The sequence below is a fragment of the Seriola dumerili genome, unplaced genomic scaffold, assembly GCF_002260705.1.
Source record: "Seriola dumerili isolate Sdu_G_001 unplaced genomic scaffold, Sdu_1.0 BDQW01000081.1, whole genome shotgun sequence".
NCBI classification, from domain to species: domain Eukaryota; kingdom Metazoa; phylum Chordata; class Actinopteri; order Carangiformes; family Carangidae; genus Seriola; species Seriola dumerili.
In genome coordinates, this window is record NW_019174336.1 from 4,628,167 (window position 1) to 4,647,953 (window position 19,787).

The following is a 19,787-nucleotide window of genomic DNA, read 5'->3' on the forward strand; positions in this document are numbered from 1 at the left end:
TTGGTCCAGCAACTGTAGCTGCTCTTGCTGAGAAACTACCGGAGGCCCTCGCTCCCTTCACTTTAGCAACTGACTCTGTCGAAATTTTTACTAGTAAATTAAACACAGCTCTGTCTAGCTTCTTGGACTCAGCTGCTCCTCTCACCAATAAAACCAGACGGTTAAAGAGGTCGTCACTGTGGTTTACTGAGGAAACACGGGCCCAGAAGCAGGCCTGCAGGAGATTGGAGCGTAATTGGCGAAAATCAAAATCTGAAGCACTCTACTTTCAGCAGCCTACTTCTCTCAGTTAATCAGTAACAATAAACACAATCATAGATAGAATAAACTCACTCAGCAGCAGCTGTCTCTTAGCTGCTCGCCCTTTACAGCCCATGATTTTCTAGACTTTTTCAGTAATAAATAGACAAGATTAGACATAAAATCGGCTCTTCTTCTCTAGCTTCTACAGAACCAGCAGAGCATTACATTGAGTCCCTGTTAACTTCTCCTTTAACAAATTTTGAGACTCTGTGTCTTGAAGCACTGTCTAAGCTGGTGTTGTCTTCTAAACCCACCACCTGTCTACCGGACCCTCTACCAGCTAAGCCTCTGTGCTCTCTCTTTCTCTCCCAACACAACCGGTCGAGGCAGATGGCCGCCCACCCTGAGTCCGGTTCTGCTCGAGGTTTCTGCCTCTTAAAAGGAAGTTTTTCCTCGCCGCTGTCGCCTAGCGCTTGATCTTGGTTGGGAACTGAATTGTTGGGTCTCTGTAAATAATGTTATAAAGAGAAGGTCTAGTTCTGCTCTATTTGGAAAGTGCCTTGAGATAACTTCTGTTGTGAATTGGCGCTATACCAATAAAATTGACCTGACTTGACATACACACTGATACCGGCTGGTATCGAGGTCAACACAGCTCAGACATGAACAAAATAAGTATGAAAAAGATCAGATGGTGATAGGGCCCAATAAGGAAAATACCACAATAAAGAAAATGTGTGAATTTTAAGTAAAAAAAAGTCACTTTCTTCGTTGTAACAGGTAACACTGAAGTAAAACTGACAGAACTGCAAATATCAAAGTCAATTAACCGCTGAATGTGTAAAGGAAGGGAACACGTAGAGCACTTATTGTGCACACAAACATACAATGACACGATGATAAAAGCAATATATTCAGATTTATTTAAACCGCATACATACTGTACATTTCAAAAACAATCACTAAAGTTTCATTTGGTCCCACAGGTTGACGTTACATTATACATGTCCCATCTTTCAGGTATTTCATCGACTCCATCTGCTGCGTCATTGCCAGAACTTCATGAAACCCGGTGCTGAGTCCTGACATGTGCTGGAAGTACGCCTCCTTCTCCACCTGGACTGACAGATTATTCACTCCTGCGTCTTTCAAAATGGCCGTTACCTACGAATGAGGAGAATTACATAGTCAGACAAATCAGGACTATTTACACTGTAACCACGGAGAAAGTTTCATGGAGAATGAATCGTGACTCTTCTGTTTGTACCGACCTGCTGTATGATCCTCTGCTCCACCACATCTGACATGATCTGCAGGTGGATGGTCCCTGCGATCATGTTGGCTGAATGCCTCCAGAAATGAGGGTCTCTGTACGACAAAACTCCTTCAATCTTCTCGATCTGGAACAAGGAAAACTGAGCTTTAAATATCAGCAGATTTTTTTTTTCTGTTACCAAGGCTAATGATGATTATCAAGAATGTTCCTGAATCAAATTACAATGTGATGTACACCATGTGATTGACAATCAAGAAATATTGGAAATTTACTCTAAGTTAAAAAAACCTTCATAGTGCAGACCTCCACTAACAGTTTACAATTTATAAAATCTGTATCCAGATCACCAGAAATGATGAGCAATCATGGAGGCCATGCCAGATTTTCTTTGGAATCCAGAAAATAGAATAATTATTTCATCGTCTCTATAATAAGAGAACATGTATGATCACAGCTGACAGAAACTTAAAAAATAAATGACCAAATTAAATTAATACGCAAATTTATTATTATTAAGTTTTAATCAGACCAGCTACTCCATATGACGACCCTGAGGTGTAAAGTATGAAGTTTCTACTATGTATCATTCTTGAGTTGTCGTGTTCACAAGAATGTGTCTACAGAGTCACAGGCCCCAGGATGACAAAATAATTACATTAAATAATGTAATAATAATAATAATTATATAAAATTTTAGATATCCTGCAAGCAACCGAACAGGAGTCCAAACACATAACATAAAAAAGCATCAGATTCTACTGATTTCAAGGGTTAAAAGAAAAGTTCAACATCATTTTTCACACAGAAATGTTTTCAGGCTGTAATCATCACACAATGAAAAGCTGCCACCAAACTACTGCATGTCCTGCTGATGTCCTATATCTGTTTTTCCTCTTATTCTCCTCCTATTTTATCTGGTGTTTTACCATTGCTTTTATTTGATATATTTTCATTTTAATTCTTTCAATTGATTTTATTAACTTGATTGTGAAGCACATTGTGACTAGTGTCTGAGCTATTTAAATCAACTTTGCTTGCTTGCAAAATGCTGTAATATAAATACAGTCAGTCTGATTGGCAGTAAAACCAAGAACTGTTATAGGAAAACCGCAGTAACGTCGTTCTCATCTCACCTTCCCCAGTGCACTGTTCAGCTCCTTCTCTTGTTCTGGGGGAGTTCGTAGAAGAAGAACCTCACAGGCGTCCTTCAGCAGAGGGATGACACTGAGGAAAATTAGCGTGGCGATGAAGAGCGAGCAAATGGGGTCAGCGATCAACCAGCCGAACTGCCGGATGAGGATGGTGGAGATGATCACACCGACGCTGCCTAAGGTATCAGCCAGGACATGAAGGAAAACACCTGGAAGAAAAAAAAATGCATGAGGACTACATCTGGTTAACACTTCCTTTCCACTTGGGTTTATTTCCGTACTCTTCCCTAAACACACACCTCTCATGTTAGCGTTCATGCCTCCACCCACTGAGCCATGGGAGTGCCCGTGTCCTCCGTGCCCGTGTCCTCCGTGCCCGTGTCCGCCGTGCCCGTGTCCTCCATGAGAGTGGCCGTGACCTCCGTGGCTGTGCTCGCTGTGGGAGTGGCCGTGGTGCGAGTGGCCGTGGTCATGTGAAGAGCAGCTTTTGCCGCCGTGGGCGTGGGCGTGGGCGTGACTGAACGCGCAGATACCCACCAGGTTGACCAGTAAGCCTCCGACAGACACAGGCTGCAGGAAACAAAAAACAGCATGCACGGTTCAGACTGACTGACGTGAAGTGACATGATGATAGACCATTAATTAGTGAAATCATCTGATATCGTCCCAAAAATATTAATAATGAGGATGTCCAGAGTCGATCTGAAAAATCTGTTCCAAAGTTAATCGAGATACTTCACTGATCCATTCTTTTTTCACATGCTCATCAGCTGTCGCATGTAAACAGACATTACCCACAAATCAGGCAGCTGGCGAGGCATAACAAGTAACTACACTGATTATAGTGTGTGACTAGCACTCAGACACAAAATAGTAGCTATACAATGTCTACACTGCCAGTTTTACAGGTTTAAGGAACAAAACTTTAAGTAAAAATTAAATTTAAATGGTATTCTTTGGGATGCTTGATTACTGTGTGTGTAAAGTTTGTGACTTATCTCAGTTTTTGTTAAAGGTCCCATATTTTACACTTGTCCAGTGTTTTATTTGAAGTGTTGCTCTATAAGAAGATATATTTGTGGTTTCAAGAACCAAAAACCATCTCAATGTAGTTTTACATCTCCTCTCTCAGGCTTCTCTCTGGAGCTCTAGTAACAACAGGTCGGTGAGCCAATCAGAAGAGAGGAGGCTCTGAGCCTCCCTTCTGATTGGCTGACTGTTTTCTGAGTGATCTAGTAAGAATATCGGATTTCAGGTAAACACTCAGAGAAACCAAATCCTGCAAGGTTGGTTGGTTGGTCCAGGTGGGCAGGGCATGGCTAAGAGTACTGACTGCTTTGCCGTGACATCACAAAGTTACAGAAGTCCTGACGGCTTGTTCTAAGGCTCAGTTTCTGAATACAGGCTGTGCGCATTTCTCTGTGGACTGAGGCTTTGATACTTTCACAGTATTAATATAGAACCTAGACCTGCTTTATAATCAAAAAGACATGGACATCTAACTTTATACAATATGGGACCTTTAAAGGATTATCATCAATGCGTGAAAACGCTGCATGTTTAATTTTCTACGTCTGATATTCTATGTTTTGATACTAACATAGAGCACACACTGTTTTTCTTGCTTTACTTTTTGGTTTATCTTGCCTGTAATATAAGTAGTGTCTTCTAAGCCCATGTGGGCTGAGCAGCTCCTGTTGTATTATTCTTGGATAAAAGCATTCATTCATTCTTAAAGGGATTCCCTTGTCATTAGTTATAGTACATGCATTAAGCTGGGGAATTTGTGAGAGAGAGATTATAAAAAGAATGGTCAAGAGGCCAAGAAAGATGGCCTTTTAATTCCTTAATTGGATCCATTAAGCAACTCTATAGCATTGCATAACACGCACAGTTTGAAACACAGGCTTTTTGTTAAACATTTGTGGTTTGTAAGACAAGATAAACCTGATGATATTACTTCAGAAAGCTCCAGAGCCACAGAAAGGAGAGTATAGGTACTAAACATGATAAGCAAACTGAGCTTCATGTGTACAAATGATGCAGCGCCCCTGTAGGTTTGCTTAATTTATCTTATACAATATTTATTTAATATATTCTTATATCTATTTTTTCACAAACTTTTACTTTGTAAATAATGTTTAATCAAATAATTACTGAAGTGTGTAACAAGCTTCTCTATTGTGTAGGACTGGTGAGGACCGTATTAGCAGATGCTCAATATTAAATGACTTGGGACTGAAGGTGAACACATGATCAGGACACACTGATTTAAATTATTTACTCAAGTGCATCCAATGTACATTCAGTCACAAGCGTTCACATGAAGAGGTACAAGCAGTTTACTTACAGTCAGCATGTCTGTGTTTATATTAGGAGGATCCAGTAAACGGGTGACCGACTCAACGAAGACAAAGAAAGCGATGACCATCAGGAACAGGCCGTTGATGAATCCAGAAAGTATTTCCACGCGTCCATACCTGCAAAACAAACAAGAGTTCATTTTCAAACATGCAGCTGTAGTTTAAGTATTTTTTCTAGTATTTCCTATCAAAGCCTATTCTTGTGTTCTTGGTGGATTTTACCCGTAGGAGAAGATCCTGGTAGCTTTCCAGCGAGTCATGAGGGCAGCAAACAAACCCAGGACCAAAGCAGAGCAGTCAAATAGCATGTGGAAGCCGTCAGAGATCAGCCCCAGGCTGTTGGTCCAAACACCATAAAACAGCTCCACAAAGGTAAAAGCCTGAAACAAGCAGAGCAACATATCTTACCAAATAACAACAAAGTAGTAGATGTCAAATACAAAACTACACATTATTCCCAATTGTAAAAAACACACAAATATTTTCTGCTAACAAAGTTGATATTTACATCTTGACAGTATTAATCCAATTCTATTTTTCTCCTGATATGGTGAGCACTGTCTCAAAGCCTCCTCTACACTACAAGAAGGTTTTTATTCCACTGAAATGTAATACAGTCAAATTGGTCACAACCATGGTCACAACCTTTCACCGGCTGGTCAGCTGTGAGTTATCTCTTCATGACACTGTACGTACCAGGTTGAGACACAGGAAGTAGAAGATTTGTCTGGAGTCATATTCCTCCAGGATCTGTTTCAGTGAATCTTTGATGAACCGTGGGAGAGACTGCGACGTGTGCTGCAACGCGTCGCCCATGAAGTTGTACAGAGGAGTCCCTTCGGGTGAGTAACCCACCAAGGTGCCCTTCTGACCTTTCTTTGACGGAGACGAGAGGATACTGGACGCTGCAGGGAGAGAAAGCAAGGAGAAATCAAGGGTGATATCCAACATTGACTGCACCTACATTCCCTTAAAATACTGAGCTGTGCCTGCGTATTTAGCATTTAATAATAGATACACATTAACTCATCCTGCTGCCCGCCTACTTACACATGATGAAGAAGATGGCGCTGACTAGCACTCCTCCAGAGAGCACGTGCTCTGTGCTGACCTGCTGGGGCGGTTTGCTCATGGAGCGCAGCTGATCCGTCAGTGGGTGAGTCCAGAAGTTAGCCAGCAGCAGAGCGCTGAGGAAGAGGGCGATGGTGCCGTAGCGGGCGCACCTCGGCGTCTCCATCTTTGCGTTGCACATGGCCTCGACGTAAAACTCCAGGATCATCACAGAGAAGATGATCATCCCGAACGGCAGGATGAGGGACGACCAGGATTCTACTTTACTCTGGTGTTGAGACAGATTCAAGGGATTCAGGGATTCAAAGACAGAAGTCATTCTGAGCTTTTTGCTGTGAAATCATTTGAGCATAGACAGACTAAATACTAAAGTTTTGGACAGAGTGAAATTTTGACCAAAGTTATTTGCATTCTTCCTGAGGGGAACATGAATGTGATGGACCAAACGCATGGCAATCCATCCAATGGTGGTTGAGACATTTCAATCAAAGCCACAAAAGCCAAACTCATGGTGGTGGTATATGAAAACTCAGTGGCTCATCATCTAGAAACATGGACATCTGCACAAAATTTCATGGCAATCCATCAGGTAAATGTTTAGTTATGTCAGTTTGGACCAAAGTAATGGATTGTGTGACCAAGAGACAGACTGACTGACAGACAGGCAAACACAGCCATGCCTGGAGCAGCTAGCATTGCTAACAATTTTGAAAACAGGACTGAGGCTATATGCATGTAGACATTTGTAAAGATTGGTCATCTTGTCACATGGTCTGTGCACCTACCTCTGTGGTCGCTGAGAGCACTATGACCCATGGCAGCAGCACCATGGCAGAAACCAGGTTGTCAAGGGCATAGAGGCGTTTTGCACCACCAATTTCCACTGATAATTTCCTGGAGACTGTGTGGAAGCCCACCTTCAGACACAGGGAGGCCACCAGCAGCACAACACCACCCTGACAGGATGAACACGAAAGCAGAGGATGAAAATCAAAACTAATACTTTACTGTGCTTCTGTTTAGGCAGCAGTAAACATAAAATTTCATGTGGGGCATGAGCCTTGCTTACTTTGTGATCCGCAACCCCTAAAAATGCAATGGCAGTGTAGAGGAAATGTGTGAGCGCGCTGTCATGGTGTCCCTCAGCTTGAAGAGGACGAGTCAAGGCAAACATAATACAAACAGAGACATATGATAATGAACAACACAAACAGATCAGGTCAATAAATAGTGAAAACAGATGTAACCGTTGCCTTCTATAAGAAGCAAAGGATACGGTGCTCTGCCATCTTTGCCATGAGATCATCGTTGTCAAAGAGAAGGAGGCAGATCACAGCGATGATGAATAAAGCAGCGCCTCTGGTCTAAACAGAGTCACACACAAACCAACAGAAATGCATGTAATGTCAAATATATCTGAAAGGGGCTTATCTTTATCTTTAGAGATAAAAGTTTCTGATTTAAAATTAGAAGTCCTCCCACCTTGGACGGCCCGCCTCCTGAGCTTGTAAACAAGACACCAAGGAGAGCAATGACCACCACATCACTGTGCTCAAAAAGCAACAATGTCCTGTGAAAGACATGAGTCAGGATTTACTTATAAGCTGAACACAACAGACTCTGCATAAACACTCATGCAGATACAGTGCCCACAAACACACAGTTAAAACTACATGTATATCACATCCACAGTATTGACATCTCTAACCACTATGGGAAAAACACATACATATGGTTGTATCAAAATATATCACCTTAGCGGTCCACAGAGAGTTAGACCAAAGAATCCCAGGAGAGATATGACACAGCTGAAAACAGCATGCTTTAGTAATTTTATCCACTACAAAGAAAACAGAGGCATTAATACAATGTATTTCATGACAAAATTATATTTTACTTTTATAATGCTCAACACAAACACTACAAACAACAGGACGACATTCATAGGTGAATAAGAGATTGAAGAAACATTTATATATCCCTGTTATGTTGAATGGTAGAGAAATGGCAGATAGAGTTCTAAACTACAGAGAAAAATTTGGATTTTTTTTTTCACTCATTCACAAATTTAAGAGTAAGAAATACAACAAACCTGTCTTTTTGAGATGACTTTACCAGAGGAGAAAGGCTTTTGAAAGAAAAGCAGAATAACAGCAGTCCTGAGAAAAGACAAAGATTTCAGTCAGCATGTTGTCATCATCCATAATGGCATGCAAATGCATGTGATGAAACCGCAGCAAGCTCAGTAATACTTACCCTAATTTTAGTACGAAGATGAATTGGACAATGTGAACAACTTTTAGGATATCGTACGATTCAAAGATCCCAAGTGCCTTGAGGACCTTTGAGACGACCAGTAAAACTATGTACCTGGTTAACCTGAAGAGGAAAAGGACATAGAATAGGATATATTAGTGCTAGAGCTGAATGATACAGAAAAAACAACTGTCCTGCTAAACGTTTTGCTCACCCACTGAGATTTTGCACATATTTTTGCACTGTTATATTAGATATGTACTGACATAAATAACCAGTTAATGGATTAGTTTACAGAAAATCTATAAATAATAATTTTGATAATCCGTTGATCATTTAAGTCATTAATCAAGCAGACTGCAACTTATTCTAGATTCTCAAATGAAAGAATGTGCTTCTTTTCTGTTTTATAGTTATAAACTGCATACAGCCTATTTGTTGTGTTTGGACACAAAAGGGAGCTTAAAGACGTCACTGGGCAATTGTGATGGACATTTTCACAATTTTATACATTTTGTAGACTAAACAACAAACCGCATATGTGGATTACAGCTACAGTCATCTGACCTTTCTGACTTAAGGGCAAGAAAACAGTCAATAAATCACACTCAGTTGGATGAGATAATCGTAAACAATACAGCAGAGACATACCTGGAATTCGGCACTTCGACCATGCCCAGTTTCCCTCCTGAGAGCACGTTGCTGCTGTATTTCTCTTCCATTTTCAAGCTCCCAAACTCGACCAGTTTAAGTCCAGTTACAGTATTTATGTTTCCGTTACCTCATCATCACTGCTACCTTAATAATGAAGCTGAACCGCAGTCCATTTAAAGCTAAACAATATGAACAGGCTTCTTCTGTCCCTAAGACATCGCCCTGTTTAACCTATCAAAATATGTAAAGTGAACTGTAAACAAACATAAGCTAACAGTCAGCTGGCAGCCTCTTAGCCTGTTAGCTAGCTAGATAGCTAGCCATTCGGCATGCCAGTTAGATTTCTATTCAAAGTTTCTAGTTGCGACACGTCCTGTGTACAGTGTACGTCAAACAAACACACGTAGTCCCTTTGTTAGAGCAGGACAATAACTACAATTTTAGGTTAGGTTGACTATAGTAAACGCTAAAGTCCGTAATGAAAGAGTAAAACAATAAGCTGGGAATAGTCACAGCACTTCCGGACACGGTAAACATTCCACGTATTAACGTCACGTACGTATGTTCGTGAGCGTCGCTCCTGCGCAGTTCTGCGCGCGGACGTGTCACTGCGGAGCGGTGGTGGTGGTCAAAGTGACCTGCATCAGGTGAGTTGTGTTTTTAAGTACACGTTTCATTACAAGTTTCATTTTCGTTTCAGTTTCATGACAGTCAATAAAAAGCTTCCATGCTGAGTTCTGCTTCACCAGCTTTCATTACTCAGTGTATTATCTCTTTGTACCGTCGGGGTTAAAATATTAAAATCATGAAGCATCATATTAATTATGGAAGGCTACTTGGACTGAGTCAAAAAGTCAAAATTAGACAATTAATTCTGACACATTAATGTAGCCTATTTGACTTGACATCTCACAATATGAATTTTCGTTATTCTGACTGTCTCAGAATTATGACTTCATCTCAAAATATGTAAATAAAAAATAAAAATCTTTACTTAACACTTCAAAATTTTACTCACAAATTCAACATTTCAAAAAGCTTTCATCGTTATGGCTTAGCAACTTAAGTCCAGATTTTGACCTAGTATCTCTCATAAGAGTCTGATTTATTATCTCATCTCAGCTTTGACTCAACACAAACATTTTAATATTTCTCATTCTAAACTTTTTCATGTTGTTTTCATGGTGGAAAATTGGACAGTATGATTTGAACATCTCACCTTAAACTAAAATAAAAGAACAATTTATTTGGGTAGCATTAACCAACTACAGCTCCCATGAGGCTTTGACAATGGTTCTGTGGCGAAGACTCATGGGACATGTTGTATGTCTATATATGTCTGTCAAACTTATACTCTATTATAATGAGCCAAGTTGTGAATTCATTGTAAAAAAAAAGAAAAACAATGTATGGAAACAAAAAGAGAAACAGTTAACAGAGAAAGTAGCATCAAACTCTTCTGAAGCAGTCAAAGCAGATTTATTTCTTGTTTAGCCTAATGGCTGATGGTTAGCCTGATAACAAACTCTGTTAAAACATAAGCATTTTGGGGAGATATTGGCTTTAAAGCTTGCAGAAAATAAATTATACCCCGCCTCTTTTGTATCTTCTTCATCTTTTGTGTTTTCTGTATACTTTAGATCAGTTTCCCATATACTATATTAAATTTCTTACCACAATATACTCCATTAGAAATGTGTTTTTGTCAGAAAGAGGGAATGTGATGCTTAAGTTATTGTTGCTGGGATAAGAGCTTTATTAGAGCATCAACTTAAAAAGACAGTTTGGTGAGGTTATTCCAAATTATTTAGAAATATGAGGAATCTTATCAGAGATTGTGGACAACAAAGCTTTGTTTTACAGGACAGTGATACAGGAATTCAGTGGGGTCCACACAGTCCAAGCAAGACCTTCTGATAGTGTTCCTCAGTCTCTCTCTGTGAAACAGAGACAAACATGTGGTCAGCTGTAACACACTGAAGATGTCACTTCTTTACTTAATGAGATTGGAGGTGAAAAACAGAATATAAAAATGTGATATTTAATAGGTATTTCTTCTCACCAGTATGTGTTCCTGTAGACTAATGTCATACATGGCCCTGTATTCCTCCACAATCTTCTTCAGGTCGACCTCAGAGCGACCCACTATCACCCTGGTCAGCGTATCCTCACATGTGCCGTGACCCTGTGAGAACAGAGCACGTCTATGTTCACTTAATTGTTCTCATTCACATCACAAAAAGTTATGTACCATTATCACAATGGTGCTACATCTGTGTATGGTCAGCTGATCACAAGAGTGAAAATATTTGCAGTGGTCAGAGACACAATGTGACAAACTTTTCAGTTTTTATTTCAACTATATTTCAAAGTAGGTATTTAAAGGAAAGACATAAATACAACAATAAAATGATATCGTCTGGGTGGGGAAAAGTTATTGGAATGGACTATCCAACCACAGTAGATGTACATGGGAAATATGCAACTTGTTAAAGAGCTACTTCAGTGATTTAGTGTTGATGAAACTGAAGGACTGACGAGTGACATTTAAAAAACAAACGTCAAAAGTCATAGCAGCAGAGGCCGATATATCCTGACTTTTAGCTTTTGGTGTGGGTCAAGCTTCACAAACACTGCACTACATTTCCCATAATGCAACTAATTTGTATGTTTCATTAGACCCTCCCCCTGCCTTCTAAATACCCACTTCACTCTCAAACTGCACACCTCTAGTTTGTAGCACAGACTTGTTTAAAATGTAGATCACCCTAATGACATCATCAGAGTTATTTATTTATTTAGACATGGGAAAGCTCCTCCACTGAAGTCAGTTTACGTTCTCTGATCGAGTAGTATAGCAAATTACCCAGAAACTTGAACTATCCCTTAAAGGTTTAACCCTAACCCTAACCCTTAGGTAAAGATCATGTTTCGGTCAAGTTATACAAGGAAAATGTCAATTTAGCTGAGAATGTCTGTGGAAAAGTCTGAGACACACACACAGACACACACACACACACACACACACACACACACACACACACACACACAGTAACCACCTTGACATATGGAGAGAGAGTGAAGCAGAGATATTCATACACACCTTCATGGCCAGATGGAGCTTCTCAGCAAAGAAAGCTGGTGTGTTCCAGGCACATTTCACTGAACATCAAAGAGACACAAACACACATCATGCAGTGTCCAGCTGTACAGCTCACAGCGTTTATTAATTCACCTCTGTGTGCTATAGTTCATCTTATCGAGTTTTATGTCCATAAATTTAGATGCTCTCTATCACATGATTTAAGCACTTCTCTTCATTTTCACTTATTCAACTCGATGTGTTTTCTTTTTTTAATTTGTGTATTTAAGTGTTTTGTAGTCCCTCTGCACCTCTGTGTGTCCTTCTTCCACTGTTTCTTACTGGATACCACATTAAAATTGTGTTAATTTAAGAGAGATTAATTTAGACTGTTCAACTCTTTTGTCAAACCCTCTTTTCCTGCTAGGACTGGTTCCTGAGCAACACATTATCCATCAGTCAGTCAATCTATCCATCAGAAAATGAACGAGTAAAACATCTTGACATCCACTGGCCAGATTTCCATTAAATTGACTGTGGATCTTCAGGGTTCTATTGATTTTGAAGACCCTTTGATTTTCCGCTAGAGTCGTGATGGCACCAAACTGCTCTCTTGTACACAGGAAATATCAGACGTAACTTTACTGAGCTCATTCATGCTCCTTAGAGGATGAATCCTTTTGATCACATGATCTTTCATTTCATTTCACCCACAGAATAACCTTTTAAATTTTGACCCCTGGAAGCAAAATCTTCAGTATGTTGCTGAATATGTTCAGCACTTTCTCTGTTGTTGGTTGTAATGTGGGTGAACATTGCAGCCTGTGTCCTGTTAGCAGATTCTCCACAGAAACATCAGTTGTGCAACTGTGACAAATTAAGTGCTTGAAAGTCCCTGACAACAAGGTTTCAGTATTTCTCTATAATATTAAATATTCATTTCTAAATGTGCAACAATCAAAGTTAAAGTTTGGAAGCTCAGCGCTCAGCAGGACCGTGGGTGTGGTTCGATCAGATTTGACATACAGCAGTTTGACAAGACAAGCAAACAGCTGTTATATATATATCATATAAAGCTAAATCCTAACTGGCGTATAGAGATATGTGACATCACCATACTCCAGCTGTACTCCGCCCCCCCCTTCAACCCAGTGAGAAAAGCACAGACAAGAGCACAGATACGGAAATCACAGCTCATACTAAGAAGCCAGTTGAGAAAATGCTTTTCACATTCTTTAAAATTTGTTCTGCAAAACTCAGCAACACGTAAAGTCCCTGCTCCAGTCCTCCAGTGACACCTAATCATGTAATATCATTTAAGATATGATGACATCAACCTTACCAATGTCAATGAGACAATCTTCGATGTCTCCTTTCAGCTCCATGTTCAGGGCTTTGGGTAGTGTGATGTCACTGACGCAGGCGTATTGCTGGAATGCTAACAGGTAAACAGACAAACAACAGGTATTTATGGGTAAACAGGCTTTTGTAGTTGTCAGACAGAAACCAGGCGTCTCTCCAAAAAGTTATTGTTGTCAAGCCAATGAGGATGTTGCATATACACTAAGCATTGCTGGAATTTAAAATACAGTCTTTAGCTGGTTTGAAAGGATCTTTAGACATGAGCATCCACAATTTACAAGTTCAGCTGAACTACAGAAGATGACTAACAACAATTTTGCAGTTAGAAGGCAGTTATTATACACAACAACTGCTCTAAACACACAACAGGGATGTTTTTACACATTTCTTAGGCAGGTTTTGTCCTAGAGATTCAAGCCAAAGTTTTCTTTCACAGAAGTTATTTTTGCTTTCATCTTTGGTTCCCTCCTCTGGACTTACCATCCTGTCTCTGCCCTGTTTATCTTGGCCACCGTCTCCTGCCACTCTCCATCCGCCCACCAGATGTCCTCAGACTCTCTTCCCTATTCCCGTTCACCTGACAGCCCCACCCATCCACACACCTGTTCCCACTTGTCATCAGCCCTGCGGTCACCTGAGCTCTCCCCATCTGTACCTCATTCTCAGCCTTGCTCTACATATACCAGTTCACTTCCTTTGCTCCCAGTCAGATCCTTTGCTTATGTCACTGTGTGTTTCCCCGTTGTGCCAGCTCGCTGCGTGTAGTATCCTGTTGTCTGTACCTGCCTGTGTGCCTACTTGTCTTCCTGGCTGACTTTGCTCTGCATTGTTCCTACACTGCTGGGTGTGTTCCACCTGTTGCCTGGAGGAGTGTGGTTCCACCTGTTTGCCCAGATGTGTGTGTCCTCATTTAAAAATGAAGGTTTTGAATGTTTCATCCTCTGAATCAAACCCAACAGCTGAAGCATTCACACATTTGAAACACACTCACTCTTAGAGAGCTGTGGTCCACTCCGTGTGGTCAGGATGTTGATGAAGGCGGACACGTCGATTCCTGAAGTGTTCTCACCTGCCTCGAACAGAATCTACAGATAGAAAACAGTAACACTGTGAACCTGTGGGGTTTGGTGATTATATGTGATAGTTTTTCATGTCCTCCCTTATGATTGGCTGACTGTTTTCTGAGTGATACATCGCCAGGCCAACCAGAGGTAATGGATTGTAGCTTACTACTGTACCTTGGTAAAACTCATTAGTAAATACAAATGGCAATACCCAGTCAGCGATTGAGTCAAACATATGTTTAAAATTCAAGGATAATGATAAAATCCTGTGGTATTTCAGAAAAAAATCAACTTTACCCACTGGTCTCTAATGTTACTCTGCTTGGGAAGGTTGTGCAATGATTTATTGGCTTCTTGACATCCAACAACTAATAGCTTGTTAGCTCGGCGATGGAAAGACCGCTTGGTGTTGTTATAAATAAAGTTAAAACGGCTGAGAGCGGAGACTTTGATGTGACATCACAAAGTCCCAGAAGTCCTGATGGCTGGTGTCTGAATACAGGCTGTGTGCATTTCTCTGTGGACTGAGCGCTTTCATACTTTCACAGTATTAATATAGAACCTAGACCTGCTTTATAATCAAACAACACATGGACATCCACCTTTATACTATATGGGACTTTTAAAAACTACAGTACTCAAAAATGACAGAGCTTTTTTTTTTTAAATTAAATAACTAACTATACATCTGTTACATCTTCAGTAAGAACCAATGAGCTTGGGACAGTGCTACAGACAGGATAGGGAAGTTAAAAAGTATTTTTAGTTTTTTCAAGATATTGGCAACATAATTATATAATAAGGCCAATCATGTCGTTTAAAAGTTGATTTTCCTGACTTTACCTCTGCATCCTTTCGGGCCATCCCCGTATTGACTTCAGTATTCTCATCTTTGTTTGCTTTCAACATGGCCAGAAGGGCCGTGGTGAAGTCGCCACTGGTCTCATCCTGCATGACCTCCTCCAGGTCCTTTTCATACTCTGAGGGATCGAGAGCATTTCAGGATAAGGTTTGATACACTCTGTAATAATATAATGAAACAAGGTATAGCTGCAGTGGTAATAACTTTTGTTAAGAGGCACAATGATTACAGTGCAGCACTGTCTGGGAATTCAGTGTTATACTGCTCCAGTGGAGACACTGAAGAGGTTTGAGTTACATACCTAAGATGTTACATAAAATGTGAAGAGCTCTCAGGAGTTCAGAGCACATGTACACACACACACACACACACTGTAAGTAGTGGATCCGAATCAAGGCTGACCTTCTTTGAAGACCCTCTTGATCTCTCGAATCTCTTGGTTTGATCTGGTTGCCAGAATCTCCACCAGGACGTCCTCATGTGTTCCCCATCCCTGTTGGAATAGAGAAAATGCCGTAGAAGCATTAAGCAACAAATGTGCCTAGAAATAACAGATACTGCAGGATAAAGCCTGAGGATAAAAACAGCTACACGTAACATCTTATTCAGCTCAACTAATGCTCAAACTTTAAAAAAAAAAACAAAAAAAAAAACAAAGAAGATAAAAACCTTGCAGAGGCCAAATCAAAGAGGAATTCACTGCTGGTTGAACAATGAAGAGTTACACAGTGTTATTCTCCCAATATTCTCCCATGATATTTATCACATAAACCACTGATGTTTACCTTTGTGGATTGCCTGAGCTGGTAGGCATCAAAGTGAGCTGGAGTCATGAGCAGAGCCAGAGAGACGTCCTCTAAATCTGAGCGCAGAGCTCCCCTCAGAGCTTCATCCAGCCTCTGCAACACACAGGGAGCAACCACATGAAGACATGACGGTATCACTGCTCATTACAGTCATGGCATTTCAGAACGGACAAAAACTGCTGCAGAAAAGTAAAGCCATCATGTGCTGATTTGTGTGTGTATGAGGATGATAGGATCTGCCACAGTGTCTCTTTTGATACTAGCAGTAGGGGATCTGGAGTCATGAGTCAGTTACTTTAAAGATTTTTTTTGTCTTACACAGCCTGACTGTGTGTGAGTAGCACAGGATCACCGCTTTAAAATGACAATGTCACAGTGTCTTCTGGTGAGGTATCCTGCATTTACTTGTTGACATTGGTAATGACGTGATGTGCTAAAATGTAGCACAAATAGCGATGAGTCATAAAGACAACAAACAAGCAATGTCAGTTGCACAACAGTGGAACCATCAGGGCCTTCTAGGCCTTCAGAGACAGCAACACATGTCAGCATTATGAATGTTATAATCAATATCTTTCATTTAATTATCATTCTCTTCTAATTCTGATTTTAGCCTCATTTTCTATTAAATTTGCTTCAGAATTGAAATGGTTATAATCCCATAACCATGAATTAACCAATCACATTTTGACTTATAGTGTGTGGGACCATAAATCACTGTCCTAGTCCCTCCCGGAGGATCAAGGCCAGAGCTATTGCAATGGTGTAAATCATCATCGGCTTTTCGAATTGGTGCGCTCGCTGTCTTCACTCGATGCTCCTGCAGTGAAGACTCAACATACCCAAAGCCCCCCAGCAGGAACATGAATTTGGTCAGCATTAGCTCTAATACTCACGGTTCGCCACTGTTGCACAGCAATAGCTTTTAGCTGTTAAAGTTAGCCAGCTAGCCACCATGGTACTGGTCATACCATTGCTAAGCTGTAGCTGAGTGTATTTAATTCAATAAGATTGTGTTTTATTACTTATGAATTCAACTATTCATTCGTAAGAAGAAAAGTAACAGTCTTGTTTGAAGTGGGACTAAGCAAAATAATGTGAAAGAACAACTGAACTTATGCTTAAACATAAGACTCTAAACCCTGCAGGTTAATGTGAGAAAATAAGAACTGCAACAGAAGCTTTAATCCCAATGCAGAGCAAGGGTTGAATGGCTTGTTGCTGTCACAACAATTGACCTCATTTGTGTTGCAAATCTGTAAAATGCTCAAAGCACTTTACATAGTGAGGTCAGTGATGACTGACATTTAATGTTTTAACATTTTTCAAGGCTTTAACTTTAGTTTTGGTTTGTGTTTGTGAATCTTCCATTATCTGACCAGACTCTTCATATGATATAAATGACTCACCTCCCCAGTGGACGCTTCATAAACGGCTTTGATCTTCTGCCTCTGCTCGTTGCTTCTCTTCACCAGGACTGAGATGATCACATCCTCATCCACTCCTGCGAGGGACAAGCTCTACTTTACCTCACATACTTTAAAGCACTGAGAGGAGAGTGAGAACGTTTTACAGCAGCCTAACCTTACAAACACAAGGTCACCTTTAAGAGTACGTGAGAGGGCACACCCACCTTTACTTTCAATGGCACTCTGTAGAACTGAAGCGTCACTGCTGGCGTTGAAGTTGGGGTACGGGGAGACTGTCCCATAATACTTAGGCTTCGGTTTACCCTTCACCTGAAAGAACAACCAGAGATACAGATGTTTTACTCTGGCTTCTGCAAACCACAAGGACTTCAAAACTGAAGATATTTCTCATGGCAGTTTCATTACAAGACAGAGTGACAGACACAGTGGAGATGGAGGAGAGGATGATGACAGAGCTATGAATTCATATAAAATCCAAACACAGTATTCATCAAAACTGCAGCTAGCCAACAACAGGTGCTTTCTCCTAGTGACTGGTTGTTCCTACAGGTGACACTCACTGTAACGGTGTCATCTTCAGGGTCTCTGTTATGGATGACATTCTTGAAAAACTTCTTGAAGATGGACATCTTTCCTCGGCTGGAAGGTTTAAAAACAGAAGCAAAGGCTGTAGCAAGAAAGAAAAAACAGGAGGTTAGAGTGTTTTAAAATGGTCTTTATCGTATTTAAAAATGTAAAAACCTCACCTGTGCTACAGGAGACCGTCCTCACACCCAGGTCTGTGGATGTTAGTCACAGTATTTAGCTCGCTCTGCAGTGTCTCCACCCAACTCTGCGCAGATGATTTTGAGGCAAGTTTATTTTACCTGCAGAGGATCAGCCAATCGTCTGTCACCTCTCAAAGCTGGCATTCCTGCAGGGTGGCTGTCTGAGGTTGGAGCACCTCTGACTGGTTGGGTGACTCTTCTGTTCAGGCTTGTGTTGTAAATTTTTAAGCTTCACCCTTTTAATCAAACAACTTATTAATCACGCAGACATGCAGCAAACAGTCTCAACTCAGAAAGAATTAAGTGTATAGTTTAAAGGAGCTGGTGAAGTAAACCTTAACACTTAAATACTGACCTGAGACAACACGTTGCTGTTTTTGTACAACTGCATGACTGAACCTGATGTTCCACATTTTTTTCTTGGGCTGTGAAAAGGGAACTCAACAGATTTTGGACATCAAAGTCTGTTTATAGGTCTTGGGAAGCTACTGCATGTTTGAAAAAAGTTTCATGAAGCCTTTTGTGGCTCCACGCGGAGCTACACAATGTCCTTAAGTGATGTCACTTGAGTCAAGGTCAGAGGAGGCTGAAGACTACAAGTTTGAAAATGAAAGAAATCTGGGATATGGTGTTAGGAAGAAGTGAGTTTACCAAATCTCTGTAGCCCGCTCCTCATCTCTGCTTGAGGCTAGAGGCTCAAGGATACATTAGCCACTACAAGTATAGCACATCTGAATCTCAAACCAAAATTCTCTGTGGTCAAGTTGCATTGTGGGTAATGTAGGCACCAGGTTTAGACAAGCAAGATGAGAGTGCATATCATGTAGGCTCAGTCCTTACTGCGGTAGTTTGGGTTCAAATCTGATTCAGGCCCTTTGCTGCATGTCTTCCCCTCTCTCTACCCTGACCTCCCTGTCGCTCACTCTGACCCCGTCATAAGGAAGCCAAAAATGGCCAAAAAAACATTGTAAGCTGAACTGCTACAAAGATGTTTTAAAAGATATTAAACTTTATTGCAAAGTCAGAATCTTATCATGAATTACGAAGTCAACGTAAATGTAAAAGAGGCAAAGATGTGTTGAAAATCAATAACTGAGACATCAGACATGACCACACTGTGTTTACATAAAGTACATGAACAAACTGAGTGGGGGATGTTTGAGATAGTGACGCCAATCTCTTCAAAATCACCATAACGTAACAGCATGAAAATATGCTTAACTGACATTACATATACACATATATGACATATAGTCTAAAGGTAGATGTCCATGTGTTGTTTGATTATAAAGCAGGTCTAGGTTCTATATTAATACTGTGGAAGTATCAAACACCTCAGTCCACAGAGAAATGCACACAGCCTGTATTCAGAAACTGAGCCTTAGAACAAGCCATCAGGA

General features: G+C 40.5%; 2 protein-coding genes across 2 annotated transcripts; both read right to left on the minus strand.

Moving 5' to 3' along the window:
- Positions 1 to 1,143: 1,143 nt before the first annotated feature.
- On the minus strand, positions 1,144 to 9,546 carry slc30a5 (solute carrier family 30 member 5). The gene is made up of 16 exons (XM_022744505.1): positions 9,012 to 9,546; positions 8,361 to 8,483; positions 8,197 to 8,263; positions 7,859 to 7,944; positions 7,587 to 7,674; positions 7,381 to 7,468; positions 7,174 to 7,250; positions 6,890 to 7,060; positions 6,084 to 6,372; positions 5,730 to 5,938; positions 5,256 to 5,413; positions 5,021 to 5,150; positions 2,970 to 3,240; positions 2,653 to 2,879; positions 1,515 to 1,643; positions 1,144 to 1,407 (listed from the first exon to the last, which is right to left on the minus strand). Exons 1-16 carry the CDS (start codon positions 9,080 to 9,082, stop codon positions 1,237 to 1,239), a joined length of 2,355 nt encoding a protein of 784 aa, XP_022600226.1. The 5' UTR covers positions 9,083 to 9,546; the 3' UTR covers positions 1,144 to 1,236.
- A 931-nt stretch (positions 9,547 to 10,477) lies between these two features.
- On the minus strand, positions 10,478 to 18,447 carry LOC111221187 (annexin A1-like). The gene is made up of 12 exons (XM_022744548.1): positions 18,367 to 18,447; positions 18,181 to 18,287; positions 17,824 to 17,929; positions 17,600 to 17,694; positions 16,170 to 16,283; positions 15,787 to 15,877; positions 15,366 to 15,502; positions 14,450 to 14,543; positions 13,439 to 13,534; positions 12,118 to 12,176; positions 11,077 to 11,199; positions 10,478 to 10,951 (listed from the first exon to the last, which is right to left on the minus strand). Exons 2-12 carry the CDS (start codon positions 18,247 to 18,249, stop codon positions 10,895 to 10,897), a joined length of 1,041 nt encoding a protein of 346 aa, XP_022600269.1. The 5' UTR covers positions 18,250 to 18,287; positions 18,367 to 18,447; the 3' UTR covers positions 10,478 to 10,894.
- Positions 18,448 to 19,787: the final 1,340 nt, after the last annotated feature.